We start from the raw sequence: 12701 nt of genomic DNA on the forward strand, positions 1-12701 counted from the left end.
TGTACCAGAACCCAGGCAGGACTCAGGAGACGCAGCTGCGTGGAAGGGATGGGGGGCAGTACAGCCGTGCCGGAGGAGCTGCCAGCGTGGGGCTGCGCGGCAGCCCCATATTCTGCTCCTTTCGCCGCTGTGGTTCCGGAGAGCCCCGTGGTTCAGAAGTCTCCGGCACAGCGGGAGGAGGACAGAGACCCTCCCCCCACAAAGTAACATGAGATGGATGTGGACCATGGGGAGGGGATGGGGGCAGGGCAGGGAGGAGTCACCTGGGGGGGTCACCTGGAGAAGTCAGGTGCCCCCACCTTTGTGTCCCTCCCATGAGTGCAGCATACTGGTAAGAAATGAATTCTACTTGCACCGCAACCTATCAGTAAGGAGCTAGGAAGACATAGTTGATACAGAGGCGCAGACAGCACAGGGTTTTCTAAATGCAATTCTTTTTTGGGGTGGAGGAATGAATATATCATTACTGACTCTTCAAAAGGACATGCTGCCAACAACAAATTGTTCCAAATTTTAGATTAGGTAAAATCAAGTATTTTTTTAAAAAGCCCACACACAAACTGGACCAATAAAAATGTTTCTATGAAATCCAGTAGAAATAATTACTTTGTAATGAATAAACATTTGCAGGCAGGGTTTGCAACCCAAACACTACAGAACTAAGACCTGGAGAGTGAAACTGATTATAAACAAAACTGGTCAAATTGACATCATTCGCTTTTATTATCTAAGCTGGGAGAAACACAAATGTTTCTTTGCAGTATGATTTCTTTTAAAGTCAATTGTGTCCTTTTAATCTAGAATTTTGATGGAAGCATTATATGTATTGCTTTCCTTTAAAAACACACACACATGAAAGCAAGTTATGTTTCTATCTGTTGCAGAATTCATTTTTACCTGCTGCACAGAAAACCATTGAAATGTAATGTTACCAATCAAATCTTACTGGCCTCATGGCTTTTGATAGCATTGTCACTATTTCATTATAATGGTATTATCAATATCAACCTTTTTCAGCTAGCAGCTTGGTCCTGGCACTAGCAAGCTGTTAACAGTTTTCTGCATCATGCCTTAATAAATTCATAGCTAGCAGCATAATGCAGCATTTAGAACAATTAATGATTTTCAAGATATCTGTTGGGATAAATTTTTGTTGGCGTTTACTTTCTCCTGGGATTTCCATGATGTTCTGGACTAATTATCAAATATAATCAGAACAACTGATTAAAGTAAACCTAAGTGGAAAGCAAACTTAATAAATGATTCACACTGATTGGCATACTAGGGACCTGAAATATTTATTAGTTTCACCAAGAAACTGAGATAAACAGGACATTTTAAGAAAGGCGAAAATAAGATCCATAATGTGACTTTATAATTAAATGCAAAAAATAAAAATAGCATTAATGCAATTTAAAGGATCTCTTATGTGAGTAAGGAACAACCCTGCCTTGAGGGCGGAGTAGATCTGCATTACCCATCACGAGCTTCAGGAGGAATTCAGAAAAGCAGAATTCATCCTGGAATTGCCATGAGTCCAGCATACACTATTATTTCCCTGGCCAGGTCTTCTGGTTTCATGTCCTTAGAAATAGATGTCTTTTGTATCTGTGTGAGGTTGTAAGATCAAGCACTCAAACGTCAGCAAATTTCAAAAGTTAAGGTTACTGAAAACAATTTTAACGTGGCCACATTGCACATCTGCTATGTTTTAGGATATACATTAATAACAAAGTTACTAGCTTAAGAGTTATAATCTTTAATACGTGAAAGAGAAATAGGAAATACTACATAGTATAATGGAATATGTGCAACTTGCCTGAATTGGCATTGCATAGGAGTTAACTTTTAGAATCTCCTAACCTTATGAAACCTGGATCTTGCAATCTTAACATGGCATTATGATAGATATTTGTACAGTTAATTTCCTTTGGGTTTTTAAGGAAAAAATTAAAATAGGGGAAAAGGGAGTAAAAGTAAATGTAGAGATAAATGGCTTGTGCATTTAGAAGCTCAACCAGTGGATCATCTCAATTCTTTGTGCCATACTGCCTGATCTTTCACTCTCCTCCCCCTCTACCTAATTACTGTTATAGGAATTAAAATGCACTGCAAGCTGACTCTTGGTGATGAGTTGCAGGGGGAAAACAGGTCTCCATCTTGCTCTGAGAATAATCAAAGTTTCTGATTTTGTGCATGATGTTAATATTAAATCGTGCATCGGGTTGAATATCAGTCTATTGCTTCTGAGGGTTTTTTTATTATTTTTGTGAGGAATTCTATAGCAAAAGTGTTTGGCTTGCAGGATAACATGAGGAGAGTAAAACCAAGTTTTAACTTTCCCTGATCTCATTTGGAAGGCTTTGACAGCAGTGCTTATAAATTGTTAGAATGAACCAGTATACTTTCAACTATCTCCACTGTGCACCTATTTTTAAGTGTGTTCCTCAGACCTAAGTACATTTTGTATTGCACATACTCAATACTAAATATTCAGACAGTGATATCTGTATTAAATCAAACCCAGTTATTTTCCAGCCAAGCAAAGATTCTAGGCCGTAATGAGGGCTATGTTATACCAAGTCTCAAGTTTCAAACTCCATCCTTTTTTGCTGAAAACTGGTCTAAAAATAATGTAGTTACCATTTTCAACCCGGCTTTAATCAAACATGGGAGAAAGTGTTTGCTGAAAATTTGCCAAGCAAATTCTGCTTTAGATCAAAACCCACGATAGAAGATATCAGCCCTAAAGTTTAGTGTTTTGGAAGCTGTGTGTGTGAAAACAGAAGCTTGTACTAGCAACTGCTTTGCAACCATAACTACAGCAGACTCCTGCTGTAATTAGATATGATAACCAGTATGCAATGCTGAATCTTATCAGAATAGCTGAACGCCCTTTTTACATTTGATTTTTTAGAGCTTGAAATTAACTTTTTCAGCCTAGTTAAAATAGATCAGTGGGCATAGGGATGAACTATTCCAGGAAGTTGATCTCCAGTCTGCCCAACACATTTTGTGGACCCTTCAAATTTACATGCAATCTATAAAGGCTGCATCATCAATGACACAGACATGCCAAAACAGGAGCCATCAGCTGCCAATGTGCAGCATTCTGTATAAAATCACAGCAGACATTAGAGCTGGCCGGAAAATTCTGATGACAAATGGAAATTGAATTTTTTGAAAAGATTTGAAATGTTTTCCCGTTTCTAGCAGATGTATTTTCACGCTGCTGAGCTCACACTAACTCAGAGCAGATGCTGATGCCTACCCCAGTATGACTTTTTGAGGGATGTTCTAATTTAATTCTTTCCTTGCCTGCACACTACTTACTCAAGGATGGCTCAAGTTTAGATGACTTTCAGAACATTTGGCTAACAAAGCTCCAATGTGAGGAAAAGGCAGAGAGAGAGAGAGAGAGAGAGAGAAAGAGAAAGAGCTAGAGCTGCCTTCATGACTCTCAAAGGGGCCCTAATCCCTTTATAAACAAGTTCATCCCTTTATAACAATAATAATATTACTTTGCACTTCATCCAAGTTCTCAAGGCATCTTGCAATGGTGAAAGAGTATCATCATCCAATTTTTGCCTCAGAAGGGCACCTGTCAACACGCCACAAGGCCAGGTGAAAAGAATGGCAGGATGTTGATGACCGGTCTGCGTCCATAAGATTCTCTCCCAAGTGATCTCATGTACACATTTTCCACTAGTGGTTGCACAATGATGGCTTCAATTAAGTGCACTTACCAAGAAATAACACAATAGCATGAGCACACTTTACTGTGTAATTACCCCTGATTCCAGAGGAGTCTCCATGAACATAGTGATTTCGCTGTTACTGTGTAATCACATCCCGTATTTCACTGTAACTATGCAATTAAGCTGTCACAACTCTAGCGGCAGATGCAAGAGCAAAAGAAAGCGTCCATCTTTTCCTTTTATAAAGAGCACTATTGCTTGTGGTTCATATTGCAGCAGCACCTACGGGCCTCAATCCCATAGAAGCTCCACTGTGTTAGGTGCCACACGACACACAGGAAGATACTATCCCTGTCTGGAGGATGTTACAATCTAATTTGAAACAAGACACAATTTCCATATGTAACCAACACTAGAAGGGAAGTGCGTGAGGGAAGATGAGGCAAATGGTGATAAGATCACCTGGTTACAGGCTACCTCTGTGTACAACATGATGGTTCTGTAGAAAGGGCAAAGTTACCAGCCTGCAAAGTAATGAGGACTTCTAGCTGTATTCACCTCATGTGGAGATATGATAGGCTAACTCGGAAAGATTGTACCTCGGAAAGATTTCTCATAGCCCAGTTGAAATGAACAGGGCCATCAGCGTCTATGGGAGATTTATGGAGATTGTTGGACTAGGGTTCTGGTCACGGGACTGCGCATCGCGAAGTCACGGGTGGGTCGGGAGAAGGGCACTCAGGTTTAACAAGATGGCACCCACTGACTTTTTTCACTCAAGATGGAAACTGGAGATACCTTTGTGTGCCAACATTGTATTCAAAGGCAGATTGTGGCTGGCCTGTGTGTTGGTGCCCATCGAGTGAGGAGCGGGGTGTAATGCCCCCCTCCCCAGTGCAGGGGCCAGCTGCATTTGCATTCCCTCTGTTCTGCTACGCATAGGTACTACTCCCTCTGATAGTGCCACTAGGGCACAAGCCACCCAAAGGGCTTGTGAAATCAAAGCCATGCTCACAGAGCTGGCCAACCATAGAGGAGAGCATGTGCTGCATCTCTTAAAAGGAGGTACTGTAGGCATTCTCCTCCCATGGAAGAGCTCCAGGCATCATCATGCCTCAGTAGACAAAATGTCTCCCTTGCTCCCATCATGGCTTCACCCTCCTGCTATTGAGGGCTCTGGCTAAAAGGCATAATGTGGTCATAAGTAGCCATTGCTCTGAGTTACACTTGATGTGCACACCAAGATTGGAGGTGATCTTACCAAAAAAAAAAAAATCTCCCTCAAACAGCAGGGAAGAAAACAATATATGGTAGTTTCATCCTTTCATATTTTATTTTCCCATGGCCAGGCAAGGAGGTAAAAGACTGGGAAACCAACCTGATTCACCTTTATGTCCCTGTAGAGCACAATCCATTCTGGAACCAGAGAAGCCACCATGACATATGTCCCAGAACCTAACAGTGGTGTCTGTGACATCTTGTCTGGAAGTCCCCAAAGGCTGTGCACTGCATTTTTTCTCCATTGCCTCCAGCAAGTGTTTTAATGACACGTTTTATTTTAACAATTTTGTGGCCAGCCAGCAAAGTACCTTGGGTTAATGTACAGATTGTTAATACCACCTCAGTCATCAGCAGAATAGTGGTGGGAATCAGTTACCTGCCTATCAAAAACACTTTAATTAAAGACCATCTTCCACTGTGACTGTTCTTCACACTTCACCCCTCACAGGATGCTCTCCCAGCAAGTGAGCAGAACAGCTAGTGTGTTGCTTGCCATGGGTTCTTTTATTTCCTAACTCCCAGATGCCTGTTTCCCTGATTGTATTTGTGGTCCAAAGGAGATGCATTACTTCCACACCTCCCTGGCTCCGTAGGGCCACAAAAGCGAGATGGGAGTCTGGAGCACAATTTGTTGTCAGATGTTTATTTCCACCCATTTAGGATGGCAAAATAGAGAGGTGAGATATTCAGGCCATTATAAACATGACTGTTTCTGCTCTCCATCTCAGTCTTTCCTCTCTGTGTCCCATCATCCTTGGTATCTACAGCCTGGGAACACAATTTACCTTAGGTTGGGAGGAAGTGATTACCTTCTGCTGTGGAATGGACCCTCCATCACTGAACTGTGGGCAGGGGGCCCTGCAGAGTGGTCACCCCCATTTGAAATTCCCTTCTATTATCTTCTTTAATCCACTGCCCATCACATGCTTACCACGTGCTGACTCTTTCCGTCCTGTCCCGTTGCTATCCCTCTCCTTGTTGGCCGTATGGTGACCAGACAGCAAGTGTGAAAAATCAGGATGGGGGTGGGCGGGTAATAGGAGCCTATATAAGAAAAAGACCCAAAAATCAGGTCTGTCCCTATAAAATTGAGACATCTGGTCACCCTAGTTGGCTGGGGTTCTATGGGAGAATTACCCCAGAAGATGCGATAGAGATGTGATATTGTCTTAGTATCACCACATTCAGGGCGGTCAAGCAGGGGAGGGCATAAGGAGGCACAATGTTTCCCAGAGGCACCACCTGTCCTGGGGCAAATTCCCAGCTCCAGGCCAGATTGTGCTGGGCTCTTATGGCAGAGCAGGGTAGGAACTTTCCCCATACTTGTGTGCCCTACAAAAGGGCCAGGCAGAATTCCAGCCTCTATGGTTTGGGGTGGGGCCATTGGTTTGCTCTCCTCTCATGTGTACATTCTGCACGCGGGAGGGGAGAAGGGTGGGATAAGCCGCACCTCACAAAGAGGTGTAGTAGGGTAGACACTGTCTCTGTGTGGAGCTGTGGGGGCACTTGAGTGAATGCTTCCTCATGGTTCCTCTGAGATGGCACTCCTCCATCCTGCCCCTTGTTATGGCCAGACCTCAATGGCACAGTTAAGCCATCAGTATTTGCACTCATTTTCAAACCTCATAGTCCCGATTTCATTCTCACAGGGTCCCAGTCTGTGATCCTTGCTCTGCAAAGTAGTCCCTTTGATTTTGTGGGCTCTGCCTGAGAGGTATGGTCCTAATCAACACAAGTAAGGGGATCAATAACCTGTAAGGGCCACACCTGCTTCTTATTTGAGAGGGAGCCCAAGAACATTTGTATCATTATGATGAGTAATATAGCTTGTCCACTCCTGCATAGATTGGAAAGGTCACACGTCATTGCATTTTGCAAAGTGATTGGGTTTTTTTTTCTTTTTTTTTAATGATAGTTTTATGATTGATTTGCCTGGAGTACACAGTGTGTTGGGCAACAGGCTTCCCAAATTAGTGCTGGGGGGAAAACATAGAGAGGAGAGGCCAGCAGTATGCTCATGTGTCAATTAAAGCTGAGCCACATCAGAGTTAAGAGTTAAAAATAACATGAATGACTTTGTTCTCTCTGTAGGTGACCTGTCTCCACGATTTCTTTGGGGATGACGATGTGTTTATTGCCTGTGGTCCGGAAAAATTCCGCTATGCACAGGATGACTTTTCTCTGGATGAAAACGGTAATATCTCATGCACTGATCTCTATTCTGTCTACTTGGGGTTTTTCTTCCTCCACCCCACCCCACCCCAGTTTGATTGAAGTTGCTTGTATTTTATTGCTTTTTTTTTAAGCACAAGTAATTTAGCATCCTTTGGGCTTATTGGACAGTCAGTGAATATTGTAATCTGATGGATATTGACTGATTTGCCACAAGGCAGAATAGGTGGATTCATTAAAGGCACTAAAATTTTCTACTAATTGAAAAGCAACATAATCTGTTAGCAAATGTCCTCCTAGTTATATGCATATGGTTGATTGTAGTATCAGTTACTCCATCCCCAAGTAATAAAAACAGACTCACAAAATGATCACCACTCTTGTGCTTGAAAGATGTATATGTGTGTGTATGAAATGGGAGCTAAGGCAGTTATGAACTAAGGTTCCTCCACTATCTACTGTGGTTGATTATAAAAAGTAGTAAGAGTTGAAAAGGGGTGAAAATTTTAGAGCATGCTATCCCTTTTGGGGATGATCTGTCATCACGGTTTGTCTCCAGTCCAACTGCAACACCACATTTATAGTCCTGTAGGTATCAATGATAAACTAAGATATGAAATCTATGATATCAAGGAACATACACATCTTAATTGTAGGATTTACCCAAGCGGTCATAGGTGCTTGCAGTTATCCAGTGATTGCACACCTGTCAGGCCAAAGTCTCTGCTGCTGTCAATTAGTGCAACTCCACTGACTTCCGTGGAGTTTTGTCCATTTATATGGGCAGAAAATTTGATCGTTAGACTTCAGCTTGATGCTTCCCAAGACGCCTGAGGTATTTAGGTATCCTTAGGTGTGAGCTATTATATGCTACAAATGCAACAAAGCATTAGCGTCCAAACAGTGCTTCGCATTCAATATCAGCGTGAGAGTCAAGTGAGGTCTGCTCTTCTTGAAATTCGGGAGTTTTATGACACCTCCTGGAGTCTGTCTTTATTTGAATCTAGTATTTTTGACTTGCATAACTTAGATTAAACAATGTGGTGGTCTCTGTGTTTCAGAGAGAGTTTCCAACATTCTGCTGAAGCTTTGCACACAGAGAATGAAGCCCTTGTTGAGCCGAAGAGGCTGTCTACAACCAGAGCTTCGCTTATATTTTAACACCACACAGTTCACGCAGCTCTGAGGGATCTCCATGCTGTAAAACTGCTTGCATGAAATCCTAGCAGAACAACTTGAAAGGGGGCCGAGCTTTTCCAGTTTGGATGTCTGTTAACAAAAATAAGCCTGGCCTGATTTTCAGAGGCACTGAGCTGCAAGTGCTCAGGAACTCCCAAAAGCAGACAGCGTCCCCTTCGCCCGCACCATCTTCCCATTCTCCACCAGCATCCCTCTCTGTTATATCTCACACAACACAGGGATCCAGGATATCTTCCATTACAATCTCTTTTGTCACGGGCATGTCTGCCTCCCCAGCTGGAAGATGTGCACTCAGATTGCTGGCCATTAGGTCCTGTCTGATGAGACGTCAAGAGACAAGATGAGAAGTAGTACAAGCAAGATGTATGTCATCTTTTCCCTCCAAAATGCCCATCAAAAGTTCATCCTTCAAATTCCTGCTGCTGAGACCCGGCACTCTTCCAGAATTGCCGTGTCTCTTGTGAACCCACTGATCTTGGCAGCAGCGTCTTAGGCTGAAAGAGCTAGTCTTATAGCAAGCTAATTAAAAACTCGGTGAAATCCTAACTCTATTGAAGACAATGGGAGTTTTGCCATTGACTTCAGTGGGGTCAGGATTTCACCCTCTCTCCGTGTGTGGATCTGTCCAGATACACAGACACACAATGGCTGCCTTTAAAATGTCAGTATTTTCCAATGGTTATCACACAGGGGCATATGAGATCCCCCACTATTTCCATGATCAATTATAGGGAAATACTGTTGTCTTTTAATGGCAACTGCTTCCATCCCTTCCTTTGTTTATGCATATGAAATGGGGTCTATATCAACTCAGCTATAACTATGGAGACACGATCAGTGCTTCTTTAATACCATCTATAAGATACCATATTCTTTTAAAAACATTCCGCCTCCCTACATCAGATTCAGTTTTTGAATATCATGCATCTTGTGTCATTAAGCAACAGAGTGACCGGGTTCAGTGCTCATTCTAATTAGCCGCGTATGGTATCCCTGGAGCACAATGCCAAGTACTGGCATAATTTCCTCTTTTTATCATATTGCATGACCCAAAAGCAAACTTTCCAGCAAACTGTCTGGAAGAAAGAAAATGAGGCTGGCTGCCTCATTTCAAGCGGGGGCGGTGGGGGCTGGAGGGAATTAGGGCAATTACATTTTCATAGATATTCTGATGTAGAAATAAACAAATAACATACATTTGGGTCAGACACCTTGTTTTCGGTTGACCAATCATTCATCTGCTGCATGCTGCCTTACTTCATTTCCATTAGGGAATCCAGTCAAGGGGATTTTAAATCCTAACTAATGCTGGCCGAGCTGAGCTTTGCCCATGAAACACGGGCTGTATGTGGGTGATTTAACTTGGAGAACCACCATAATGTCCATTTGTAAGGGTATCCGTGCAGAAGATCTAGGTCTAAGGACACAGGGCTGAACTAATCAGCATTTAACAAAGGGGAAATCCTCTTCTTCTTATCCTCCCCCTATCTGGATGAAATTAATAACTTTAAGAAGTGGAGAAGTACTCTTCCAGGTATCTCTCAGTTCAAGTAACCGCTGAGTTCAAGATTTGGAATGCTTGAAATCCTAGTTCCCATTAAGCTTTGTAGCATTTCTATGCCTCTTTGGAGCCTTCGTAAATGGTGTTTACATTTTTCTCTCTACCCAGTGCATTTATTTTTTAAGAAAACACAGTCGGACTGTAATTTACTTGTGAGTGTAAGAGCATGGGCAGAGTGCCCAGGAGACAGGACTTCATTTTTGTACATCTGCATATGGTGCAGCTCCCAAAAGACTGCGGCTTGGAGAAGTCACAGAAGAGGGTTTGTTCAGTCTGAGTGAAATTCTCTCTGGTGCAGATGGTCTATGCACCACTTAAAGTCTTTAATGCAGGGCCATAAGTGAGGCTTAAGTGGTTGAGTGAGGCTTGTGCTGGTTTTCTGCACCTGAGTAAATTTCACTCATTGTCCATAGCTGTTACACATGGTCTGGTTAGTGTGGACTGCATTTTGTCACCTGTTACCCTGGCCTCAGCTGGCCAGGAGACATATTAATTGTTCTTTATTCTGACTTTTCCCACGGTGCACTCTGACCATTGTCAATATGCTACAGAGATTAATTAGTCAATGGACTCAATTCATCACCTAGGGTGGGCCAGTGGAAACCAGCACAGCCGAGGCTGCAGAGCCATTGCTGTGGTAAGTTTGCCTGGAGTAAGAGCATAGAGGTGCAAACCACTTGCAACCCCACTCTGCCAGGGGAACCAAACTGAGCTAGGCAGGCACAGAATCAGCACCTCTGACAAGTGAGCGCTGCTGGATTTTAATGCTGCCCTCCCTCAGGGTGAATCTCCTCTCTGATGCAGCCCCCCTGATAGCCGCGTGGGAATGCCAGCTGCCTCCTGCGCTCAGAGGTGTTCAATCTTCCCCAGTGTTTGTAAAGCAAATTGAAAATATGAAGTGCTGTGCTGTCTTGTATTTCTTTCATTAGATTGTGCAATACATACCCTGTGCCCTCGGTGCTTTCCACGGGGTAAAAGGCCCCTAGCAATTAAGGTCAATAAGAGAACTAAATACGCTTGTCATTTATTTTATTAGAGTGCCGTGTAATGAAAGGGAATCCTCCAACCACTCCAGGCAGCAAGTCGTCCCCAACCCCTCAGAAGAGCTCAGCAAAGAGTCCAGCCCCCATGCGCCGGAGCAAGTCTCCAGCCGATTCAGGTAACCATCAAGATGGTGAGTGATTGTTTTCCAGTGGATGAATATTGACTCCATCCACACAAGGAAACAAATGCCATGTATCTTTCGATACAGTGACCTCCGGCATTTCCTGTTATTTTTATTTATATGCATTGTGATAATGTCTAAAGATTCCAATTACGATCAGGGCCCTGTTATGCTAGCCCCTGTACAAACACAGAGTAAGGTACAGCTCCTGTTCCAACAGCTTACCGTCTTGAATAAACAAGACAATGAAGGTGAGAGAAAGGGAATATTATTTATCCCCATTCTACAGATAAGGAACTGAGGCATAGAGAGATCCAATTTTGTCAGATTAGGTGTTTCTTTTCTCTTAGATGTACTTTAATTTAAAATAACCTCCTGTGCAATGTGAGTGTTAATAATTATGTAGTCTGAAAACATGCCTGTTTAATCTCTATTTAAGAAAACTAAGAACCTTGCCCATTGCAGAAGCTGGCCATAGACTCATTAAAATAATACAGAGGAACCTGTAAATACAGGTGCTGGAAGTAACTAAAATGGAAATCTTCATTTGCTACAGTAGCTTTTCATATTTCAGTAGTGTGGGATCTGCCTCTCTCCCTCCAGGATAGAAACTGGCAGGTTGTCTAGCAGCTGTTCATGTAGCATGCCTGTGATAGGTGTATATGTGCCTGATGCAATTTGAAGCCAAGCCTAAACATTACATCTCTGATAATGGATACTTGGTAGAATCATATTATAGGAACAGTGGGCCTAGGGTGTTAATATTAACCATCAGAATACTTCCTCCAGGAGATGCAGGGAATGGCTTCTAATTAAAGTGGCAGACCCCCCTCAGAAGCAGGTCCCAAGGTGCCTGCCCAGTCTAAATAGGGTTACCCAAAATGCCAACGGAGCACACAAAATCTTTTTACCCTCATAGAACACATGACCAGAATCATCATTTGTTCTCCCAGCCCCTTTATGCCTTGTAATTCAACGTGTGTGACTGGCCAAAAGAAAGCTAACCACTGCATTGCATTGGAAATATCTTAGGCTTTTTGGAAATAAAGCTTTTAATAATTAGTTTTTAATGATATTTTCCACAAGAAGCAGTTCATTAATTTTATTACAATGCTCTTAAAATACAGAAGAATACTAAGTTAAATTAATAGTGTCAAAATTGTATGGTTTAAAAATTGTTCTGTCTCTAAAAGGTATTTTATTCCTTATTTATATTCCTTTCCTTCATGATTCTAGCCATGTGCTTTTCTTAAAACCCATGCCCTTGCTACAATCCCAAACGCATACTATATTTGCGTAAGTGTATTGACAGCATGATCCAAAGCCTATCGTCAATGGACGAACTCTGACTTCACTGAGCTTTGGATCAGGCCCCGAATGCATTATGGGATATTACTTAAGCCTTCCTCTAAAGGATCAGGTATTAATCTCTTCCAGAAACAGAACTGTAGACTATATAGATAAACAGTCCAACATGATGTAGCACCTTCTATTGCTGATATCCTACTTGCTGAGCAACTCAGTATGAACAAAGTGGTGACTCATGGCTTTGCTGGTGGGTCACACAGGGAACATGCAAGAGTTTGTCTGCATTATATAAATCAGTAAGTAGGACATTTAGAAC

General features: G+C 42.5%; 1 protein-coding gene across 4 annotated transcripts in view; it reads left to right on the forward strand.

Moving 5' to 3' along the window:
* DCX (doublecortin) overlaps positions 1-12701 on the forward strand; it is a 116658-nt gene that overhangs the window by 68779 nt on the left and 35178 nt on the right. For 2 of the 4 annotated variants that reach the window (XM_084639390.1, XM_084639391.1), the window contains exons 4-5: positions 7071-7173; positions 10949-11086. In XM_084639390.1, coding sequence (XP_084495516.1) covers positions 7071-7173; positions 10949-11086 — 241 coding nt within the window. The remainder of the gene's footprint in view (positions 1-7070; positions 7174-10948; positions 11087-12701) is intronic. The other 2 variants (XM_084639392.1, XM_084639393.1) reach the window with 1 other exon arrangement.

Source organism: Lepidochelys olivacea (assembly GCF_965140295.1).
Source record: "Lepidochelys olivacea isolate rLepOli2 genome assembly, chromosome: 9".
Taxonomy (NCBI): Eukaryota; Metazoa; Chordata; order Testudines; family Cheloniidae; genus Lepidochelys; species Lepidochelys olivacea.